The 22,284-nt window shown below is 46.3% G+C and overlaps 1 protein-coding gene across 1 annotated transcript in view; it reads left to right on the forward strand.

Annotated features, from left to right (window-relative positions):
* The window catches only part of KLF7 (KLF transcription factor 7), a 200,631-nt gene that overhangs the window by 153,346 nt on the left and 25,001 nt on the right, over nt 1–22,284 (forward strand). The window contains exon 2 of the mRNA XM_086948333.1: nt 179–782. Coding sequence (XP_086804459.1) covers nt 179–782 — 604 coding nt within the window. The remainder of the gene's footprint in view (nt 1–178; nt 783–22,284) is intronic.

The raw sequence follows: 22,284 nt of genomic DNA on the forward strand, positions 1-22,284 counted from the left end.
ATTCATACATGCACATATATCAAATTAGGCAGTTTGTTCTCGAAGCTTTATTCGGTTGGCTTTACAGTTACTGAGCTCTGTTTTTATTTATGGAATTTGTAGGAATGGATGGAATTTGCATGAGTTTGAGTTTGTTGCATAAATGGTGGTTCTGATGCTTGTTTCTTTTTTTCTGCAGACATGCCTTGAGCTAGAACGCTATCTACAAACTGAGCCGAAGAAGATCTCAGAGACATTTGGTGATGACCTGGACTGTTTCCTCAACACCTCACTTGTCCAAGCAGCAGAAGCCAGTGTTCGGCGACTGGACCCCCTTTTGATTCCTGTGGAGATCGCCTCTTGCGAAAAGCGCCCTTGTGCAGAAGTGCTTCTCGCCCAGGATAAACTGTTGTCGGAGGCCTGCCTGCGTCTCCTTCCCACCACCGAACACCACACAGCTGTGAACCAGGCTCAGCTCAATGCAGTCACCTCTCTAACTCCTCCTTCCTCTCCTGAACTTGGTCGCCATCTTGTGAAAAGCTCTCAGACTATGGCAGCCCTTGATGGAACAGTTACATTGAAACTGGTGACAGACCAGGCACCTCTCAGCCCGGACATGGTGGCGTCAGAGCCAACAGAGGCTGGCTCCATAACATGTGGGCAAAGTGACAGTGAACAAGGCGGGTCAGCGGCTGAGAACTCCCCTGAGAACAAGAAAAGAGTCCATCGCTGCCAGTTTAATGGCTGCCGGAAGGTTTATACAAAGAGTTCTCATTTAAAAGCCCATCAGAGGACTCACACAGGTATTAGTAATGCTTGTTTATTTTCCTCTCTTCTGACACATCTTTACAAGAAATAGTAATCAAGTCATTAATGCAGTACCCCAAATTAGTAAAAGCCACATGGCCATGAAATGGAGCAAAGGGAGTACGGAGACAAGTAATTGAAGGATCCACCGTAGCCATCCTAAGCACCGCTCTGGCTAGAGGTTCTTCAGTTGCATGCTTGACCAGCTACGGAAAAGAAGAGAACCTCTTAGCTTGAGCAACCCAAAAAATCAATGCTTCCAAATGACACAAAGGTGTTTCATACGCGTGAAATCCAGCTTGATTCATTGTCTGGACACACAATCAATATATTCCTTTGTCGAGTAATTAAAGAGCTATTTCAGGACATCTAGCAATGTCTTCAACATAGTCTTTTAACACTCACCCTTTGGAAAAAAAAAGATTTTTATTGCTACCATGAGATCCATACTTCTTATCTGCAATCAATTGGGTTTGTTTTTCCAGTGGTTGATGGCCTCCTTGCAAGATGTGCCCATTAATCTTTACTGTAAGGGGGAGGGGTATTGAAGAGACACCTTACCTTAGTTACAAATGGCATTTCAAGTACAGTAGCAACATATCTTCTGAGGCATGTGTTCTTCCCAGTGTCCAAACATGCTAGCCACAGTATTTTGTGGTGGTGTGAAACTAGTGGTCACTCGATTCATTTCTTGTTTTTGTCATCATCACTCAACAAATTGCCAATCTTATTGCAGCTCTAACATAAGGTAGATGGCAAGACTAAGGAAATAGCAGTTTATCACCACACTCCATCACCTATGAGAAAACAAAAAAAAATTAAACACAGGCCTCTTTTCATATATTGCTAGATTTTCACAGTTGTCAATGTTCAGAGTTCCCGTGCCTCCTTTAATCTTTTTCATCCCCGTTAGAATACAGTTTTGAAATGTCAGAGATCATGAAGGATATAGAGGCTGTAAGTGTAGCTGGCACTTTCGGGACTAAGGTGGCACTTCCCACTGTGGTCTATCAAGGCAGGTGTCGAGTGCTGAACCATCATTCCCTTACCTGTGAAGACTAGGAGTAATATAGTTCTAAGGCGAGGGCCAGTGATGACAGATTCAAACCAAAAAGTTCCACAATCACCAGCTGTAATGTAAGATTTGGACATTTGCAGTTGTAATCGACACCAGCCTACAATGTGAAAAAAGCTAGTTCAGAAGGCAATATGTTGAAATTAAGGAGAAGGTCAAGCTAAAAGTACAAGGAACAAATGTAAGTTGTTGCCTGTGATTTTTATGTGAAGGGAAAGGCCTTTTAAAATGTATAAGGCATGGACCCCACTGGGGATGTACAGAGTGTGTCCGGTAGGCTGGCAGGGTTATGATGATTCAGGTGGTAGACATGTTTGGGGAGTGTAGACAGTTCATCACAATAGGCCGAAATGGGCCAGAGAACCTTAGAGATTGTCTGTTGGAGTCGAATGAAATGCTCCTTGAAAATATGCATTTCCAGCTGCCTGGGTGCCACAAAGAGGGGTTTTCCGTGACTATAGAAAATCAGCAAATTGTCAAGCAGGGTGCGGTTCCTTCATGTTTTGATCTTAAAGCCATATGATGCGTGCAAGTGAAGGGATAAAATAACTTGCACACATCAAACAGCTTTAAGATCAAAAGATCCTGGCCACAGAGTCCCCATTGAGGATCCCATTGGGCATTGCAGCGCCGGCCCGACGAAGAGTGCCCTATGATGAAGCCCGACACCCTACGGGGAGTGTGAGGGAACTTCCATCTGATAACTCAGAACCCCCCTGCCCCCCCCCCTGCATCCTTGATCCACTTTCTAGTATCTTCCCCTCCCTTTTGATGATGAACTGCACCCCGTGATCATTTACTGTTCACTGAGGAGCATGTTTCCTAAAAATATAGCTCCTTGTCCCGCCTTTGATTATTGTAGCTGATGAGCAGCATTTTCTCTTCTTTTCCATCATCTGGTCTTTGCACGGTTAGGTTTTTTCTACTCCTTCTACTAACTCTAATAGAGGAGTGAGCCGGCCACCCTTTTGCAACATCAAGCACAGTGTGCGCTTTCTCTACTGCTTGTTTAAAAAATAACAGGCAGGCTAGCCCATGGGACTCTGGGACTGCCGTTTGCTGAACTGTCTGTCACTTTCTTTTTCAAGAGTTAGATGTTCCGCATCCCAGTCCTTTGAATTGCCGGTGTGACCAAAACGAAACAGTGACCAGTCTGCAGTCATGTGTAGTCCAACAGTGCACTCATGTTCATTTTCCTGAGGCTTGTTACTTCTCGTTCCATTTACTAGTTATTTCTCTCCAGCAATCACTTCATGCCGAGGGGGCTCAGAGCTAAAGACCTTCGATCTGACAGGACTCAGGGACTCATCCAACATGGCCTCTGTCAGCTGCCTCATGTGCCTGTCCCTCGTTTGGACGTGCACCTTATGTTTGCTGCTGTTGTCTAGAGCTTTAGGAGCTGTTTGGAGCTAATGAGTGGTATTTGTGTCCTACTCTACTATCAATCCCTCGCTGTCTCCTGTATAGGTAGACAGAGGGAACAGTACTTTGGCTGGCAGTGAGTAGTCTGTGGTGTGAGAAAGAAATATCTCAGAACTACTTTTGGTTCTACATTTATTAGGAGCAATCAAATTACTAACTCCAGATCTTAGTTTCGAGGCGGTCTATACTTTAAGGAGTGCCAACGGTATCACTTATCCAAAGCATATCTAGAGGACCCTCCTGCATCACCCAGAGGTTTGCTTGGACCATAGTTTATCCTTACCCTCTGCTGCCTCAGCCCTGTTGGTACTTGGTGCCCGGTCGACCAGAGGAGGTGCCTCAATCCCTGACTCAGGCGGAACATCTCCGTTCCAAGCAAAGGTGCAGGAAAACCACTCTGCAGTCCTGTTACTGTAGATGGCAGATATAGACCGCCAGGTGGGCACTTTGGGGACTTTCAGTGGGAAATATTTGCAGATGAGGTATAAGAATGAGTTGTCTTCAAGATGTTTGTTTGCTACTAAAAGCTATCTCAGATGAGGAAGACTATTAACAGAAAGCCATCGGTCTACGGAGCCCAAGATTCGCGGATATTTTAGTGCTTCCTGTTTTTTGCTGAAACAGAGTTTTTTGCAGATTTTTCACAACACTGATAAAAGTCGCATTATTATTCCTGCACAGGCAAGTGCTGGGAGAAAAATTACAATTATATACATGCTGTTTTCTGCGAGCTGACAAACGTCAACCTCTCACTGACAAATATGTATTTAAAACCAGTTTATTTAACAGTTAAACGTAAAAAACAAGCAAGCGTCGTTTGCTGTGTGAACTTCACCAGAGCCCCCTATGGCAGAGGTATACTTTCTCCCAGTTTCTCTACTTGCAGTATTTCTGATAACATATGCATAATGTATCATTGTTAAACTAATTAAGAGCTCGGGTGTTTGAAAACAAATGTTTTTAAAAAGGAGCATAGAAATAAAATGAGTCAAGAATATAATTTGAAATGTAAACTGGTCAATATTAGGAACATGAGAAACATGTTTTCAATGCAATGCATCCAACAACTACACTGAACCCATGGAGGCACCGCCAAAAATCTTCTAATCAATCATGTTACTAAATGTTAAATAAAAACTAAATTGCAATAGTATGCACGTAGAAAGGCTAGCTGTCTTTCCAGTTATGTTCATACATGAAATGTGAATAGACACGCACCGGTAATTTGCATTGTCTCCATCAGGCCTCCTGCGCTCTGACCTAATATGGACTAACCATTTTTCCTCCTAAGTGTAATGCATAGGGCAACGTTTCCATTCAGCCACCTTGCAGTGAACATTAGATGGGAGAATCGTTCCTTAATCAAAGCATGCTTATTCCAATCAAATTCCTCCATCCATGGATACGAAAGACTCTTACCATGGCCCAGAAATTTCGTCCAGATGGGAAACTAAACTTACTTAAAAGACTTACATGATCCCACATCCTAATTTGGGGATACCACTGGCATTATCTTGGTTATGTGGTGGGTGGGACAGCGATATCAGTATGGTGGTGGTGGCGTATTGACCGCCCCCAGCACAGCCAGGTTTTAAATGTCAAACTTGGCATGGATGACTCGCTTATTGGACGATCATCATTGACTTTCACTTCCTAATGATCCCTGTAAACTGGCTCAGTTTGTTCCTAATCCTGAAACAAAGGCTCAGACTCATTGGTACTGTTCTAAACAGCGGTCTCCCAACCGTTACCCGGCCATTGGTCTGGTGAATGCCATTGTGCCGTCCTTCTTTTCACCTGGGACTTTTGTGCTTAGATTACTGTTTGCCTCATGACTTTTGCCTTACGGTTTGTGAGTCTGGAAAGCGTCAAGCAATAGGGTTGTAGCTTGAGCTCTCATTCCAATGGAAGAAGAACAGAATCATCAAAGTATGGTTGCATCATCTCACTTTGGATAAGGATATGAATAAAATCATTAATTATGTCAGCTTTAGAAAGTGACCCATCTGCTGGACTAATGGACCCTAGATAAGAATCTAATCACAGAAGAAACTGGTTGCAACCTTCAAATCACTTTTCTCCTTGTTTCCCACCAAGGCTTACTCTAGTTACACGCCCAGCCTTTCAGAGAAGACATTTTGATAATGTTTCCTAGAACACTTTAAAGTGATTGTTCCTGATTCTCTAGGGGAACATTCTTAGAGGCAGCAAACACGCCAGCCACATCCTGCCAACATGAAGTGGTCCGATCTATTCATTTGTGTAGACATATCTTGAATCTATTGCTGACGATCGTCAACATCATTTTATTGCATGCCCGTGACGACATCACGGCCTCCAGAATGGTAGCTGAGCCGAAAGGTTTCAGAATGGATCGGTTTTACATGGGAATTTCCCCAGGGTGATCTCTTTGAGCATCAACAAAACTAGGTTTACTCCCAGGACACATCCAGAACAACAGCCCATGCAAGAGAATACATGTTGCATCATTGGAGACCAGACAGACTTGTGTTTTAATTTTCTTTCATTTAATAATAGCAGGATGTTGCCTCTGTCTCGGGACAGGGAAGGTTAATTTATTTATTTCTTCCCTTAATTCTTGAGCTTGAAGGATTGCACTTTGGGTTTTTAGTATGTAGCCCTCCGAGCCTGTCAGACAAACACTAGCAACCATGCAGGTTACCAGGAAGGGCTTCACCAAAATGCAGTTGTAAGTTTGCTTTGTGTTTGGTATTGGCCACTGAAGAAGACCAGGTGATTAACCGTTTTTCATTTTACTAATACTCCCTCTTTCATAGGCATTGGAATTGAATGAGATTTTTTTGGTGTTTTATATAGCTCAAACTAGACCCGAGGATATCAGGTATCTGAGCACTTCACATGAGCACCAGTTTCGTTACAGATGGACACATTCCTTTTTGTTGGGCTTGGGGACATTAAGAGATTTGCCCAGAATCACAGGATGTTGAGCATCGTTGGCGAGACTCAAACCAGGTTTCCCAGCTTAGAAGTCGACCGCTCAAGCCGTAAGGCTACATCCTAATAAGTTATTATTCGGTGGTGATCAGTGGCTACTGAAAGGCTGCAAGTGCCATTTACACAGCCTGCTACCCGTGTACCTACTTTCAGAGAACTCAATACACTGTGGCATATGAATATGCCGGTCATGTTCACAGTTCTCATATGAAGTATTATCTGTAACGTTATCCTAACTATTTGGAAGAGTGCATTTTGGCTGGGTTTCTCTGCAGCCAGATGAGTGCCCTCTAAGAGATGGAGCCATACACTTTCCATATTAACGTACCACGCGAACACCCCTCAATCATTCCTAAAGTATTCCATACCTTATAATTCCCACATGCCTTCAGGCACGAAACACTCACATTTTGTTTGTTAAAAGAATTGGGACATGTAATTTGACTTGCTGAAAGAAGCCAGGACAATACTCCGGCTTTTCTTTCATGAAGAGTGTGACCCAGCAGATACGCATATGTGAAAGTCATTGCCCTTTGGAGAGTAGTACATATTATTCACTCCACTTACCTTCGGAAGGTGTGCCTAGCCGCATCATCAGCTCCTAGGGAACTCCAGTCCAGTTCTAGGGACACATGCCCTGGAACTAATTTATAAGAAAGCCAATTGGTCTGCACCGTTTTGGATTTTGTAGAACTGCCTATGAATAGCTCAAACATATGGAAGTCCGAGGGATTCCTCACCATTCTGTAGGTATGGCAGGAAGGGGGTGGGCATCATTGTGCATTACACCACTGCCCACGTGGCCACCACTCCCAGGCTGATACTCCGGACGGACATACGGCGCTGCAGGTCATGTTCCTCAGATTAATTCTAGCTTTCTCTACATCCATCCATTAATTTTTTCCTGCTTTATAATCTTCTCACATGAACGTGCATAATGTGTTCGCCATAGGTTACCTTCCGCTCACCACCAGTTTCCAGGCTTTTCTGCCATAATTAGCAGCAAAGGTTCCTAGCTAACTGACGTACAATCCAAGAGGCTTGCATAAATGAAGAACTATGCATGCCACTGTGATTTCACTCATGTTAGCCATTCCGAAAGTTCCGATACAGTCCTCTAGGAGGCGATGTTCTTTAATGTTATGAAAGGAACTGTCTTAAGTTCACAGTTTCCACAACATTAAGTAAAATACTCAATCTCTTTCAAGTTGTAAATTTTAAGGCGCAACAAACTCATCAGCAAAGCTGATTTTAAAAACTAAGATACTGAATTATCTCAGTTACACTGCACCGGACAAAGAAACTATATGTAGCAGCAAACATTTTTACATGAATGATTGTGGGAGAAGCATTAGGTTATGACCCACTTCCAGTGAGTGAGGACTGAGATGTTTATTTTGGATTATTTGGGTATGTTCTTTCATTCTGGTCTCCTTTACCGCCTTACACACTCCCTTATAAGTGGGCTTGTGCATACTGTTAGGTGAGGTGATAAGCAAGGGACACAGATGAGACAGGTGAGCGGTGTATAATAACAAAGGGACATATGCAGGGAACCAAAAATGATATCTCTGAGTTTGTCTGGAAATTGCAAAGAAACACTGACCCTCAAAGGCGTGTTTAGCCAGGTTCATAGTCACAAGTTTTTTAACGAGCATGGGATTATGGTGTGTCCTCAAAGATGGGTCAACTGTGTTTCAGACACTGCTCCCCCAGGGACCGGTCTCCCTCTCCCATCAATTTTGGTGAATTTCACAGATGAAGCGTGACCTACGGTCTTGGTGATGAAGTAGCGAGAGGTCGGTTTTTGAGGTAACCGGGGCTTAAACCCCAAAGTTAGTATGTATTGTATTAGACCAGTGTAATGGTACAGCCTTAGATTACCGTCTGACGCCTTTTCCAGGCCATATCTTCAGGTTAGATTTCTGAAAAGAGTTAGGAACGAAAGGAGATGAAAAGAAAGGAGTCAAGGCGGGGAACAGGACTCCCTTCCACAAGATATAAAAAGAAACTGTAGCGCGGGTGTGGGAGGTGCTAATGTATGCACCGCAGATAAACTCCGTCTAATGGCGGAGGTGCTGGAGGTGCCATCGCTTGGAGATGTTGGAAAGGCGCATCACATGGCCGACTAAAAGCGGTGAGGAATGAGTGGGCGAGAGTGTGAAAGAAAGACTGCCTATGCGGGAGGAAGGCGGGGAAGGAGGGAAATGCTGGGTGTATGTTCACCAAGAGCAGAGAAAGGCACAGGATGCAGATCCAACAGTTTTAGCTGAAAGTCAAGTTTAAGGAGCAAAACTGGGTACAGAATGGGTTGGGACTCCTACCACCTATACATGCATTGGCTATGTTAGTATCCTAGTCTCACCCCTTAAAATTCAACCTCTCACAGCCTTTGTTTCTCATATTCTCCCCCCCCCTCCACAAAATCCCATTACAAGTGCATGTTTACTTAGGAGACCCTTTAATGTTGCAGACATCAGACATTAAAAAGAGATGCGAAGTCTCTAGTATTCTTGTAAATCCTCTCAGAGACATCTCAATATAGCTGCTGCATTTAGGGCAGTCAGATTTAACACTAAATTGACAAGATACTCAAACAAAACCTTTTGTTACAAATAGGAAGTAATTATTTCTACCCTGCCACAACTACATTGAAGTATTTAAGGTTTTTGTTTCCCAAAGCTGCCAAAAGCCTTCCCCTCAATCTATCCATGAGGCATAATGAACAATTTGGGCAAAACTCTCACCACTTTTAATACCCGATTACAGCAAGTAAACAATGAAAGCCGACCAGATAACTTTTGCAAAATGTGTGGTGCATCGCTGCTCAACCTGTTCAGTTTCTTAGACATGTATGATCCAGTTGATTAATAGTCTTTTTTGCTGAAACATGAAAATTATGTTGCTGATGGGGCAGTATGCGGCAAGTGTGGAAAATCCATAATTACATTAAAAAATACATAGGCTGTGATACTGCATATTTCAAGTAGCTTTCAAGGTGATGCTTGTGCCTCAACCATTTAGGTAAGGTACTGGTCCATCTTCTGCACGCTGAGACAGGCAAAGGAAACGTTTAGGCAGGGCACTGTGTGCTTACACTGCTGCCCGCCTTGCACTGCTAGCCACTGTCAATTGTACCTCAGATGATCCCACCCCACTGGCCTGTGTGGCAGTTTTCTCACTTCCTCCTCCTCATTTCTCCTCTGAATGCATCATCAAGCTTGGTAGATGGCACATTCTGTGTTAAATGTATTTTATCAGTCAAATTGATGCTGTTTCTTTGTGGCATGCTAGTTGTAAACTGCCCCATTAGCTCCGCCATCCCATAAAGCACAGTTACCAATGTGCAGTCATAACAGCATCATGAGATCACATTTGTAAAGTGCACATTTACCAGTGAATGGTTTATTCATACTTCGTATAAAGTCTTTTCCCTCGTCTTAGCTTCAGTGCATTTCAAGCCGCGATATACAGAAATGAAGTAAGACGGTGCATTACAGTACTTGTGGCGGAGCTGGCTGCAGACTGAGACTGGGGTAGAGCAACTCAAGGTCCACAATGAAAAGTTGTTTAAAAAATTGAAAATCCAGGATTGAAAAGTTGAGACCGGACAATCAGCCCAAAGGGCACTGAGTTCCTTTGAAGGACAATAACCCTTCGCTCAGATCCACAAGGTATGAGGTCGGATCGTGGGGAAACCCCTTCCCACTTGTTAAGCCAAGATTTATTAATGCTTAGCATTATGGGACTTTAGTAGGTTCTTCTCTGGCACACAAATGGTCCTAACTCATTACAATTTAACACATTTCAAATGGGCATTGTTGTTAAATTGCTTTGCTTGGAATTATGAGTATTATTGCACCCAATCATAATCACAGCTTGCTACTCTTGAGATTATTAACAATCCCAAGTAGCACAAGAGTAAATAAACCATTCTCCAATACAGCCTGTGAAAAAAAGTGCATCAAACTAAGTAAACAAAACCCGTCGGACCACAGGACTCATTTGGGCTGTAGGACCTAACTGTGGTGGCTGAGGTCGTTTGCCACTAGGGGGTCGCCAACTGGACCAAGCACTCCCTTTCCACTCTTGAATCTCGGGGTGGCAGAAGCGAGTAGTCAATGACTTCTCAAGGGAGAAATACTGGAGGGGCAAAGACTCAGAACTCATCTATCACCTAATAGACCGAATAAATCATTATCCAGCCCAGGGTTTGTCTATTTTTTTTAAAAAGGTACTTCTAATAATACAGCAATATGAAATAATAAATAATTAGATAGGTATCAGATTTTAAAAACCCCATCACCTGCTCAAACTGAAATGCTGCAACTGCACCAGTGCCCTGTTCCCCACTCTGCAGAATCTTACACAGCCCAGTGTCTAGGGCGGTCCTCTTCCATATGTTAAGGTTAGGCAACATTAGACTCAAGTGCTCACTTCATTAAGTGGTTGCCCCAGGGCAATTGGTGAATTATTTCATATAGCTCCTAAGTCGTAAAGGCTCGCAGTAATGAGGATAAATCTTTATCATGCTTTGTGTTTGCTTAGTGTCACAGTGTTTCAGTCGCTGTACGTTGTGCCTTGCTGTTATCTGCTCAGCAAATGCCTGGGTGGTGCTGGTTGATGTGTGCATTGGTGTAAAATGGCTGGCATCTTAAATGGCGCCTCTACATGGCAGTGGTCTAGCTTCTCTCTCCCAATCTTTCTCTCTCTCTGTCACTCACCCTCTCTCGCAGCAATCTTGCAGTCGTTTGGAAGGCTTTACTGGTGACGGCTGGCCTTCGCGCGATAGATGTCCTTAATAGATGTGGCCTCGGGGCAGGGACATGCTTCACGCTTTGGCGGTGAGTTGTCCTGCATAGTTACCCCACATGTTGGAACGGCAGCATCAGTCCTCTGGCTGTATAAGTGCCAGTTTCCACAGAGTTATGCAGATACACTCCTTCACACAGTTCTCCACTTGAACCACGCTCCGGGGGGCTGGACGACTTCTCACCACACAGATTGATCCTGGTGATGCTTCCGCTAAGTATTTCACTTCTTCTATGTGTCCCACTTACCAGGGGCACTATTGGACTTCTCCTCCTGGTCAGTCTCTCCTCAAGCAGGGCCAGTTCCTTTCTTTCCTCTCTGAGCAGGTAGGCTTCTAGGTGCAATGCAACCTCATTTCTGCTGCTGCAAGGTGCAGACCAGGTGAAGTACCCTCACTGGTGAGATTATGGCTGTTGTGCAGACACCTGAAGCAATAGAGGGGGTTAACCCAATAACCCTAAGAACCAGGGTAGTATCAATGTATCAAAAAAATAGGTTCACTCAGGAAAGCTAAAATTAGAGCAACAAAGGAGGTAAGCCAAAATATACGTATATATAGTAAAATCCCTTGCTAAATAACTGAAAACACTACTACAATAAATTGAAGAAGAAAGTTTAAATGCACAAATACTCATTTAATGACAATTTCAGAAATTGAATAAAAAAGCATACAATGATAAAGCAAATCAAGGAATTCTCGTGTGATCAAAAGCTGATGTAGAATTCAAGATAATAGGCTAAGCAGTTCCACTAAGAATTGCAAAGCAAATTGTGATGGCCAAAATAGTCCTGTGAACAAGGTAAGGGACCCTAGCCGCCGTTTCTCAATCATGGATTGTTGTGTTCCCCCACTCTTTATGGAATTCTCTTCATTCCGTCTTGTACGGGCAGATCACGCAAGTATGTTTTCTTCATGGATCTACAGGCCCGGAAAGCGTTTTGATACTAGCTGCCATGTGGGCCACCACAGACACACCTCCAAGTGGTTTATAATTTATTTCAATTATCTGCCTTGGTTGGCTGTTCCCTAGTGCAGTTCCCCACATCTTCTTCCAGGTCCATTTTGGCAAATACACATTTTTGGGCATTTTTTAAAATATATTTATAGTTATTCAGATACCAGCACTAGTTCCACAGAGGAAACAACCTTTACAACGCAGTCATTACATCGCACTACATTTACATAGCAGTCATTACATCGCAACATGCTTTACATCGCATGTCATTACAACGCAGCCATTACATTGCATGTCACTACAATGCCCGTCATTACAATGCATGTCACTACAACGCAGGCATTACATCGCAAGTCATTACATTGCATACCATTACAACGCATAGTACCCTTACACTATCCGACACTTACCCTACTGTTGCACTCACTTGAGATAGTATAGTAATTTTTACCCCTACACTATCCAACTCTTACCTTACTGTTGCACTCACTGGAGTTAGAATAGTAATTATTACCCCTATAGTATCCAAAACTTACCTTACCTTAAATGCAATGTAATGGTATGCATTGTAATGGTATGCATTGTAGAGGTATAATGCGATGTAATGGAATGCGTTGTAAAGGTAGTTTCTGCAAATGCGATGTAATGGCATACTTTGTAAAAGAATGCAATGTAAAGGATGTTGCGATGTAAAAACTGCGTTGTGAAGGTATGCATTGTAAATGTATGCGTTGTAACATCATACATTGGTCTCACAGCAGCTCTCTAGGTTCTCTTTACAACACTCCCCTCCTTGGTCAAGGAACTTGGAACTGGAACAGTGTGTGCAGGGGGTTGGTCCCACTGTTAGGCTCAATTTTCTGGCAGAATGTAAATCCACTAGGGTACTGGAACCGGTTGGAGTTGGTTCCCTTCCAAATGTTATTGTCTGATTCCAGTGCAGGCACAGGCTTTGTGCAAGATGGTGTCTCTCACAGCAGGTAGTGATGAGGCGGGCTCCAAGCAGGAGTATCCAAAACATGGAAAAAATGGAATGTGAGTACTCGGCACGTGACTGTCATCAGCTTTCCTAAAATAGAAATCATCGACAGGCAAAAGGTTAAGCTTTGCCTGTAAACATTCCTGCCTTTAACAACACGACTTCTCCCCCACCATCTACCACATGGCAGGGCTCAGGAGAACCTATTTTGCAATCCCTTGCTAAAAGGTCCTCAACGAATTTTCAAGGATAGCTATGTCTTCATCGTCCCTCACTTTACCCTCTGGGTCTCCAACTTCTGGTTTCAGGAATATAAGCAATAGACTTTGATTGTCTGGGGGAAGCTATATCCGTCCATCTTCTTGTGCAATGCTAATCCAAAATGGATCCCACTTGTAACAGCAAACATGTCCACATTGCACACAATCTTATAGTTATATATATGTCACACATATTAACTGTACACGTTAACTTGACAAACACACATATATACACACACTGGATCTCAGTGCAAGGGTGTGGGGCAGTACACTGAAGGAGAACTTTTAATTCAGTATGGAGAGTAGGACATACTCTTTCCTGACAATAAAATTCTGGCAGGACTATTCATTCACAGAAAGCGTCACACTGCCACCACCACTTCAGGTCAAATACCCAAGACAAGGATAGTAGTCCAGTGTAATTTAACAAGCATTGGCAAATCAAAATGGGTGGTGTTGCCAGCCTTTCTGCTTTTTCAATTCTTGATTTTTTACGTCACATTTCGTAAAACTTTATTCATGGGAAGTTGCTGCTCCCTTACTATTATAAAGAAATACAAATATTGAAAGGAAAGCTGAAAAGCAATGTGTCAAAACAGAGTAAAATAATATAGGTAGTCAAATGGAGCTAAAGAGAAAATATAAATGGTCAATGCAAAAGCAAGCACAAAAACAGATTATCTTTCATAGCACTCTAAATAGGACAGTGCAACAAATGATCACAAATTCATCTCTCCCGTCTCTAGAATGTGTAATTGGCTGAAGTGGAGAACCCCCTCCTTGCCCGAATGATGTTTATTGGATTGTAGTTATTACAACACTCTGTACTGAAATTGAGTTATTTCCACCAAACATTGCAAATAATCCAAACACCAACACCTGTTACAAGCGGTCCCTGTACTCAAAGAGGTCAGTGAAACTTGCAAACTGTAAATATCTGTGACATCAGCCAACGCTTTTGATTGAGTGATAACCTTTAATGGAAAGGCAGATGTTAATAAAGCCAAACGTTGCTCAGTAGAGTAAATGCCTTCCTGACTGTTAGTCTTGTGTTTCTACAGGACCTACCTTGGTGTATTCAACTCGAGAGCCAACTTTGTTGGGAGGTTCTACTCCACTGCTGTGGGTTTAGACTTCACGCTGGTTCCTGTTGCTCCTACAGCCACAGATCTCAGAACTTGTCCGATGTCTGCTTTACGCCCACCTGCCATGGAGCTGGGCTGGAGCTACTGGTTAGGGAGTGTGTGGGTTGGGTGCTGGTATATGACAGTAGACGCTGTGTCTGGATAGAAAAAGGTATTGTGGCCAAGAGTGGGTGAGGGTAGAAGATAGCGGGTATTATCTCTGAGTGTGTTCGCGGATACGAGTATCCAGGCAGCATGTGCCTGAGGGAGCATAAGGTACCAGCTATTGTGTAACTGGCTGGCCAGCAGTGTGCAGCAAGTGGAATGCTTCTTGAGGCTAGGGAGTCTGTATATTAATGGGATTTGCGATCCTGGGAAGTTCAAATGTTATGTTTTTGGGGTATGCTTAGTACACCAACTTTATTTGCTCAAATATTGTTTATTTTGTAGAGAATTTGTGTGATCATGTTTCTATTTAGGGATTCAGTGTACTGGTAAAAAAATAATGTGGGAGAATTTAGTTTAGTTCGCTGCGCCTGGTTTATAAGTTGATCTTTTTGTGAATCATGATGATATCTTTATTCGAGAATCATTGGACGCTCATGTATGAATTTCATTCTAATATCACTTTTGATAAAGTCACAAGAGCCTCGCGATGCGGTGTTTCTCCGGTGCGATCACTTATGGTGCAGCCAACCAGAGGTGTACGTGTAACTGCATATGTTGAGCTGCACCCCCGCCCCTGTACTGCTTGACGCCTCTCTCTGAAGGCCTCAGGCTTCTCCTGTCGGACGCTGCACACAGGCCTCTCCGCAGCATCACATTTCTTACTTCGACCACATCTGAACCTCAAGACGCCTGACATGTGCCTGCAGGTCTTCTCCTCTGCAGTGCGCCTCCAACAGGCCAGTGCCTCGTCTGCACCCGAGGAGGGGAGGGCTGTCACACGTCTCAGGCCTCAGCTTCGCTTCTAGAGGGCCCTTGTACTCTGACTAGCTGCACAGTATGACTCCTCCAACAATCTTCAGCCCATATCCTTATCCCTTTCTCACTGGAAAGCGCCTTGAAGTGGCACTCGAACTGCAGCAACATTATATGAAGGCAACTAATGAAACGCACACATATTAAATGTGTTTCACATTTACATTTCCCTCCCCACGCGATATTAAATGTGTTTTACATTTACATTTCCCTCCCCGCGCGACCAGTTATTCGCCTGTGACCCTACACAACAATTTTCTTGACCAATGTATGACTTGTAGGAAACTAGTTTTAAAAAATCGAAGTCTGCCCGTGGCCGGAAGGGTACAGATGTCGATTTATCAAATGCCTGCTGTATCTGAAATAACATTATTTGGCACCGTCCCCTCGACAGCTGGAGAAGGGCAAGGAATAGGAAACAACCTGAGCTCCTCTGGTCGTTTCTGCTGTCATCATGAACCGAGACCTCGGGTAGCAAGCGCCGCGCCAGGCATACCAAAGAAAAAACCTTGCCGGCAAGACCTGGAACACCCTCCCCACCAACCTACGGCAGACCCAAGACCTACTGGCCTTCAGAAGACTCCTCAAGACCTGGCTCTTCGATCAGTAGCAGCATCCCCCTCCCCACCCCCAGCGCCTTGAGACCCTCACGTGTATGCAGTGTGCTTTACAAGTGTCCTGATTGATTGATTGATTGATTAAGCCGGGGGCGGATCAGCTGCCACCCCTGTTGACTACCACAATGGCGCGTTGCCAGGAACGGTCTTACTGTACTTAAACAAACACAACCACACACATCACACCATCCCACCCTCGTGCTTCCTTTGTTAGTCCAATAAAAAGCACGTCGGATGAGCAAGCATTAGTGGCACCAGGACGGCCTGGTCAGCGGGCTTCCATGGAGCCTACAACGTTCAAGGGCCAATTAAAATCCCTGACACAAGTCTGTGCAGTTGGTTTGACTCTCTTGTGCTTTGTAGCCCCACGTGTTGATTTTCCTCGACTCGCATCTCAGTTTCTTGAAACCTGCCCTCACCGCCGTGCTTTTAAAGCTACGCTGGCAGATCAAGAGAACCGGGTCTTCGGCGTGGCAGGCTCTGTCCGCCTGGAAATGGGGCCTTTGTGTTTCTCGTATTGATTTTGTTTCCTACGCCGCGCTTTGAGCTTGGCAAATGAACCGATTTTGAAACTGAAAGCTGTTATTATGTTTTTTTTCCCTTCGTGCGCGTGAAGTTCTTTTTGCCTCCCCCGGGGACCCCATAATGGAAGTTTTGAAACGGTAATTGGGCCAAATCGTAATGTCATGTGTGATTGGGGAGCAGTGGGGGAGGGAGATAGAAAGAGCGTGAAAGGCAGAGAGGATGGGGGGAGAGGGCACAGAACAGACAAATACAGTGGGTTGCTAGGATACCGCATCAGCCTCAAATGCAGTGTGCTAATTGGCTGGCCTGTGACTGCCTGGGTACCAGCCCGGGCTTGCTACTCAGCTGTTTCGCCTCTTGCTATTTCTCCGGTTGCCTGGCAACTCCATCTTTTTTTTTCTTCATTCTAGAGGCTAATTGGCTGCTTTTTCTGCTGGTGCTGCTGCTGGGTACCGGTCTGGGCCTGCTGCTCTGCTCTTCTCCTGGGGGATTCGATCGGTCTGGGGGAGGGAGGGAGTGATGGGGGGAGGATATGTCAGCAATTAATGGAGCATAAGTGCAAATTTTACAGAATGTCTGGCACCTGCGCCTCACCCCCACCCGGCTCTTAAAGCTAACCCCCCCCCCCCCCCCCCCCCCCCCGCCTCGGAACCTAAAGAACTGGAGGCTTTCCCGTCTCCCTAGGATTCAGACAAAGGATTTGGAAGCTTTTTCTTATTGCCTTTACTGTTCTGAAACACGTACATTTATTTTAACGGCATAGAGAGATGGAGATGCGTTTCTTTAAACCAATCTGTTTCCTAACAGGCAATTTTGTGCGAAAGCCAGAATAAGGACGTGTTTGGCATGTGACCGACTCTTGCCCAGCCCTAGTGACCTTTGCATAACTGCTGGTGCACCCCGCAGACACTGGAAAACAATTTCCTACACTTATATTTTTTAATGGTCGACATTTTCCTAGTCGACACTGGCGTTCACTTCCTCCCAATTCCCAGCACGTGCAACACAAAGAACGTGCACTGGGCCATTGATTGGCAATTAATGGCCAGCTTAACGGGTGACAGGTCCACGGTGCGACAAAGGATCCGTGACTCGCAGTGGTCTTTAGCGAACAAGAAACACTTGACCCGGATACGCTTCCACGCGGCGTGTTGTAAAGAGGTCAGGCAAATACCGCGCTCGTCCTTGTTTGTAATGACAGGTTGCCGTGGTAATTTCGGAGTCTCTGCGCCCTCGGTCCTCCGCTGGTATCCATGCAGTCGATTTCAGGTTTAATTAATGCCGGATATTGCCCGGCTCCAGAGCGACCACCATCAATCATTTTCAGTTGTTTTTTACACTTAACATGTACCTAATCCCCTCACGGGCTAAGGGGGGTTGCTCGTGGCAGGGGGGGGGGGGGGGGGGGGGGTCTTTCAATACATTCTTTGCGCGCATGCTCACTACTTCAGAGCGTCCACATGGTTGTATGTTTTTGGGGGGGGGGGGGGCGGTAAGGTATTCTCTTATGTACTTGGCACAGATAGGATGTTGACATAAGTAATGCTGTGTTACACATGTAAGTGTGACAGATACGTGTCTTAGATGTACTGGTGGCGAGTACTACAGTCCACAATCAATGCTTCTCTGAGTATTTGCCATCGAAAACCTTATTCCACAGGTTGTAAGTACTGATTAGGGCTGGACGGTGAACTCTGCTCCCTTTGCTGAGTTTTCTGCACTCTGCGGAGCACACAAGTCCCAAAAATGCAGAGCAGACTTTTTCACTCGCTTACGCTCACCAATATCAAGTTGGTGAGCAAGTAAAATACAACACTAGACCACCTCCCAGCGAGATTTCTCAATGCGTGCGGTCGCGGATGGTCACGACCGCTCGCATTGAGGATCCTTCCGTTCATGGTGAGGAAGCTGTCGATGGAGAACAACATCTACTCGAGCAGCATAAAGAAGCAGCGCCCTCTTGTTCTGCGCATAGCGCCACTCACGCTGATTTTCCAGCATGGGATAAACATCTGGCGCTAAAAATCAAGTCGAACAGCGCAGCCTAATGCACCCTGCTGCTTGCAGAACTCAGCATAGCGTGACAGAGTTTTTTGATCACTTTGCGGACTTCCAAGCGATCTGCAACCCGGCCTAGTACTGATACAGCCAGATGTTGTAATTTGCCCGGGGCGATATGTTTCCATTGCAAGTTTCTCACTATGGTGTGTGGGAAACCATTGTAATACAGGCTGTTTTCAAAACTCAGAATGTGCCTATTTTCACTGCAAAATTCTGAAGGTTTTACCTTGTAAAATTCGTGCAGGAATTAAGTGCTGTAATACCCCACAAGTTGTAATCCTGATTCGTTTCAAGCACAAACTCCAGTTTGCACCTGAATCAGGATTTCAGACCCTTTTCTAATTTCCTGTTCTCTGAGAAGAACGAAAAGATCCAGTCCAAAGCTGTTCATTGTACATCAATCTAGTGCAGTGGGAAATGGAGAGTCACAATGGACTATGTCAGAAGCGGCAGATAGGCCCATCATCCTTTCCACCTGTTTGCGTTGTTTCCAGGTTATACCAGGTTCAATCAATCAATCAATCAATCATGACATTTGTATAGCGCGCTACTCACCCGGAAGGGTCTCAAGGCGCTGGGGGGAGGGGTCCATTACTGCTCGAAAAGCCAGGTCTTGAGTTGCTTCCTGAAGGAGAGATGGTCCTGGGTTAGCCGAAGGTGGATGGGGAGGGAGTTCCATGTCTTGGCTGCCAGGTAGGAGAAGGTCTTCCTCCGGCGGTGGCTCTGCGGATGTGTGGACTGGCGGCGAGGGCGAGGCTGGTCGATCGTAGCTGGCGGGTGGGCGTGTAGAAGGTCAGGCGGTTGTTGAGGTACTTGGGGCCCAGGTCGTGGAGGGCCTTGTGTGCGTGGGTGAGGAGGCAGTGGGAAATGGAGAGTCACAATGGACTATGTCAGAAGCGGCAGATAGGCCCATCATCCTTTCCACCTGTTTGCGTTGTTTCCAGGTTATACCAGGTTCAATCAATCAATCAATCAATCATGACATTTGTATAGCGCGCTACTCACCCGGAAGGGTCTCAAGGCGCTGGGGGGAGGGGTCCATTACTGCTCGAAAAGCCAGGTCTTGAGTTGCTTCCTGAAGGAGAGATGGTCCTGGGTTAGCCGAAGGTGGATGGGGAGGGAGTTCCATGTCTTGGCTGCCAGGTAGGAGAAGGTCTTCCTCCGGCGGTGGCTCTGCGGATGTGTGGACTGGCGGCGAGGGCGAGGCTGGTTGATCGTAGCTGGCGGGTGGGCGTGTAGAAGGTCAGGCGGTTGTTGAGGTACTTGGGGCCCAGGTCGTGGAGGGCCTTGTGTGCGTGGGTGAGGAGTCTGAACGTGATCCTCTTGCTGACGGGGAGCCAGTGCAGGTCTCTCAGGTGGCCGGATATGTGGCTGTGTCGGGGGATGTCCAGGACGAGTCGTGTGGAGGCGTTCTGGATGCGTTGGAGTCTTTTCTGGAGTTTGGCTGTGGTTCCGGCGTAGAGGGTGTTTCCGTAGTCCAGTCGGCTGGTGACGAGTGCCTGGGTGACCGTCTTCCTGGTTTCGGTGGGGATCCATCGGAAGATCTTTCGGAGCATGCGCAGGGTGTTGAAGCACAATAATGAGACGGCGTTGACTTGTCTGGTCATCGAGAGGGAGGAGTCCAGGAAGAAGCCCAGGTTGCGTGCGTGGTCCGTTGGCTTGGGAGTGGTGCCCAGGGCAGGGGGCCAACAGGAGTCGTTCCAGGCGGAGGGCGATGACCCCAGGATGAGGACTTCCGTCTTGTCTGAGTTCAGTTTCAGGTGGCTGTTCTTCATCCACTCGGCGACGTCTTTCATCCCTTCGTATAGGCTGGTTCTGGCGGCGGCGGGGTCGTTGGTGAGGGAGAGGATCAGCTAGGTGTCGTCGGCGTAGGAGATGATGTTGAGGTTGTGTTGGCGTGCGATGGCTGCGAGGGGGCTCATGTAGACGTTGAAGAGGGTTGGGCTGAGAGATGATCCCTGTGGTACACCGCAGATGGCTTCGGTGGCCTCAGATCTGAACGGGGGGAGGCGAACTCTCTGGGTTCTTCCGGCGAGGAACGAGATGATCCACTCCAGTGCCTTCTCTTGGATTCCGATTTTGCTGAGGCGCTGCACTAGGGTGCGGTGGCAGTGTCGAACGCTGCGGAAAGGTCCAGCAGGATGAGGGTCGCTGTCTCCCCGTTGTCGAGCAGGGATCTGATGTTGTCAGTGGCTGCGATGAGGGCGGTCTCGGTGCTGTGGTTGGCTCGGAAACTGGACTGCGAGTGGTCGAGGGATCCGTTCGTCTCGAAGAAGGCGGCAAGCTGTCTGTTGACGGTCTTCTTGATGACTTTGGCAGGAAAAGGGAGGAGCGAGATGGGGCGGATGTTCTTGAGGTCGGTGGGGTCTGCTGTTGGTTTCTTCAGGAGGGCACTGAGCTCGGCGTGCTTCCAGCTTTCTGGGAAGGTGGCGGTGTTGAAGGAGGCGTTGATGATGTCCCGGATTTGGGGTGCGATGATGGAGTCGGCTTTGTTGAAGACGTGGTGGGGGTTGGGGTTCCGGAGTGGATGGTGTTCATCGTGCAGGTGGTTTCTTCGGTGCTGACCGGGGTCCAGGCGCAGAGGGTGGTGGTGAGGGTGTTGGTTCGGTGGTTGGGTGCGTGGGTGGTGCGCCGAAGCTGTTGTGTATTTCGGCAATCTTGCGGTGGAAGAACGAGGCGAGTGAGTCGCAGAGGTCTTGCGAGGGAGTGATGTTGTTGTTTCGGGCGCTGGGGTTGGAGAGCTCTTTGACAATGCTGAAGAGTTCCTTGCTGTTGTGGGCGTTGTTGTCCAGTCGTTCTTTGAATGCTGTCTTCCTGGTGGTGCGGATCAGCTGGTGGTGTTTGCGGGTGGCGTGCTTGAGGGCAGTCATGTTGTCTGTGGTCTGGTCGTTGCGCCAGGCTTTCTCGGGGTGCAGCAGTTCCTCTTGGAGTTCTTAAGTTTGTTGGTAAACCAAGAGGCTTTCTTGCTGCCGTGTCTGCTAGGAGGGGTCTTCAGTGGTGCGAGGTCGTCTGCGCAGTTGGTGATCCACTGTGTGAGGTTGCTGGCTGCTTTGTTGGGGTCCGTTGTGCTGGCGGGAGGGTTCTGGCTGAGGGAGGTGGGGAGCTGGTCGGCGGTGATCTTGTTCCAGCTTCTGCGAGGAACCTGTTGCGGGTGGTGATGGGTCGTGGTTCTTCTGAAGCTGAAGTGGACGCAGCTGTGATCCGTCCAATGAAGTCCGGTGGAATTAGCTGAAGGCGATGTACTTGCTGGAGGAGAAGACTGGGTCAAGCGTGTTGCCGGCGTAGTGGGTGGGGGTGTTCACCAGTTGCTTGAGTCCGAGGTTGGCGAGGTTGTCCAGCAGGGTGGTGGTGTTGCTGTCCTTGTTGGTTGGGATGAAAGAGGATTCTGTCAATCGAGGAAAACAGCAAGCATTTTGGGGGCTTTGAGAAGGTCAATGCACTTTATTAACTTTTTTGAGGTGGAGGAAGACTGCTCATTGTATGACTGGGACCATGAAGCATTTCTCTGCAAAAGGTCTGGAGATGCACCGGTCATTCATTGCAAGCCCAAATGATTTATTGAGGATGTTTTTGGCAAAAGTAGAAGTGGAGCGAATGATTCCATTGAATAGTACAGACATTCATGGGTCTGCTGGAAGCCCTGATTTTTGGCAACAGGTATTTGGCTTGTATAGCGCGAATCAATCTAAAAGACAGCAAGATCCTGGATT

Source organism: Lissotriton vulgaris, unplaced genomic scaffold (assembly GCF_964263255.1).
Source record: "Lissotriton vulgaris unplaced genomic scaffold, aLisVul1.2 SCAFFOLD_1023, whole genome shotgun sequence".
Lineage (NCBI taxonomy): Eukaryota > Metazoa > Chordata > Amphibia > Caudata > Salamandridae > Lissotriton > Lissotriton vulgaris.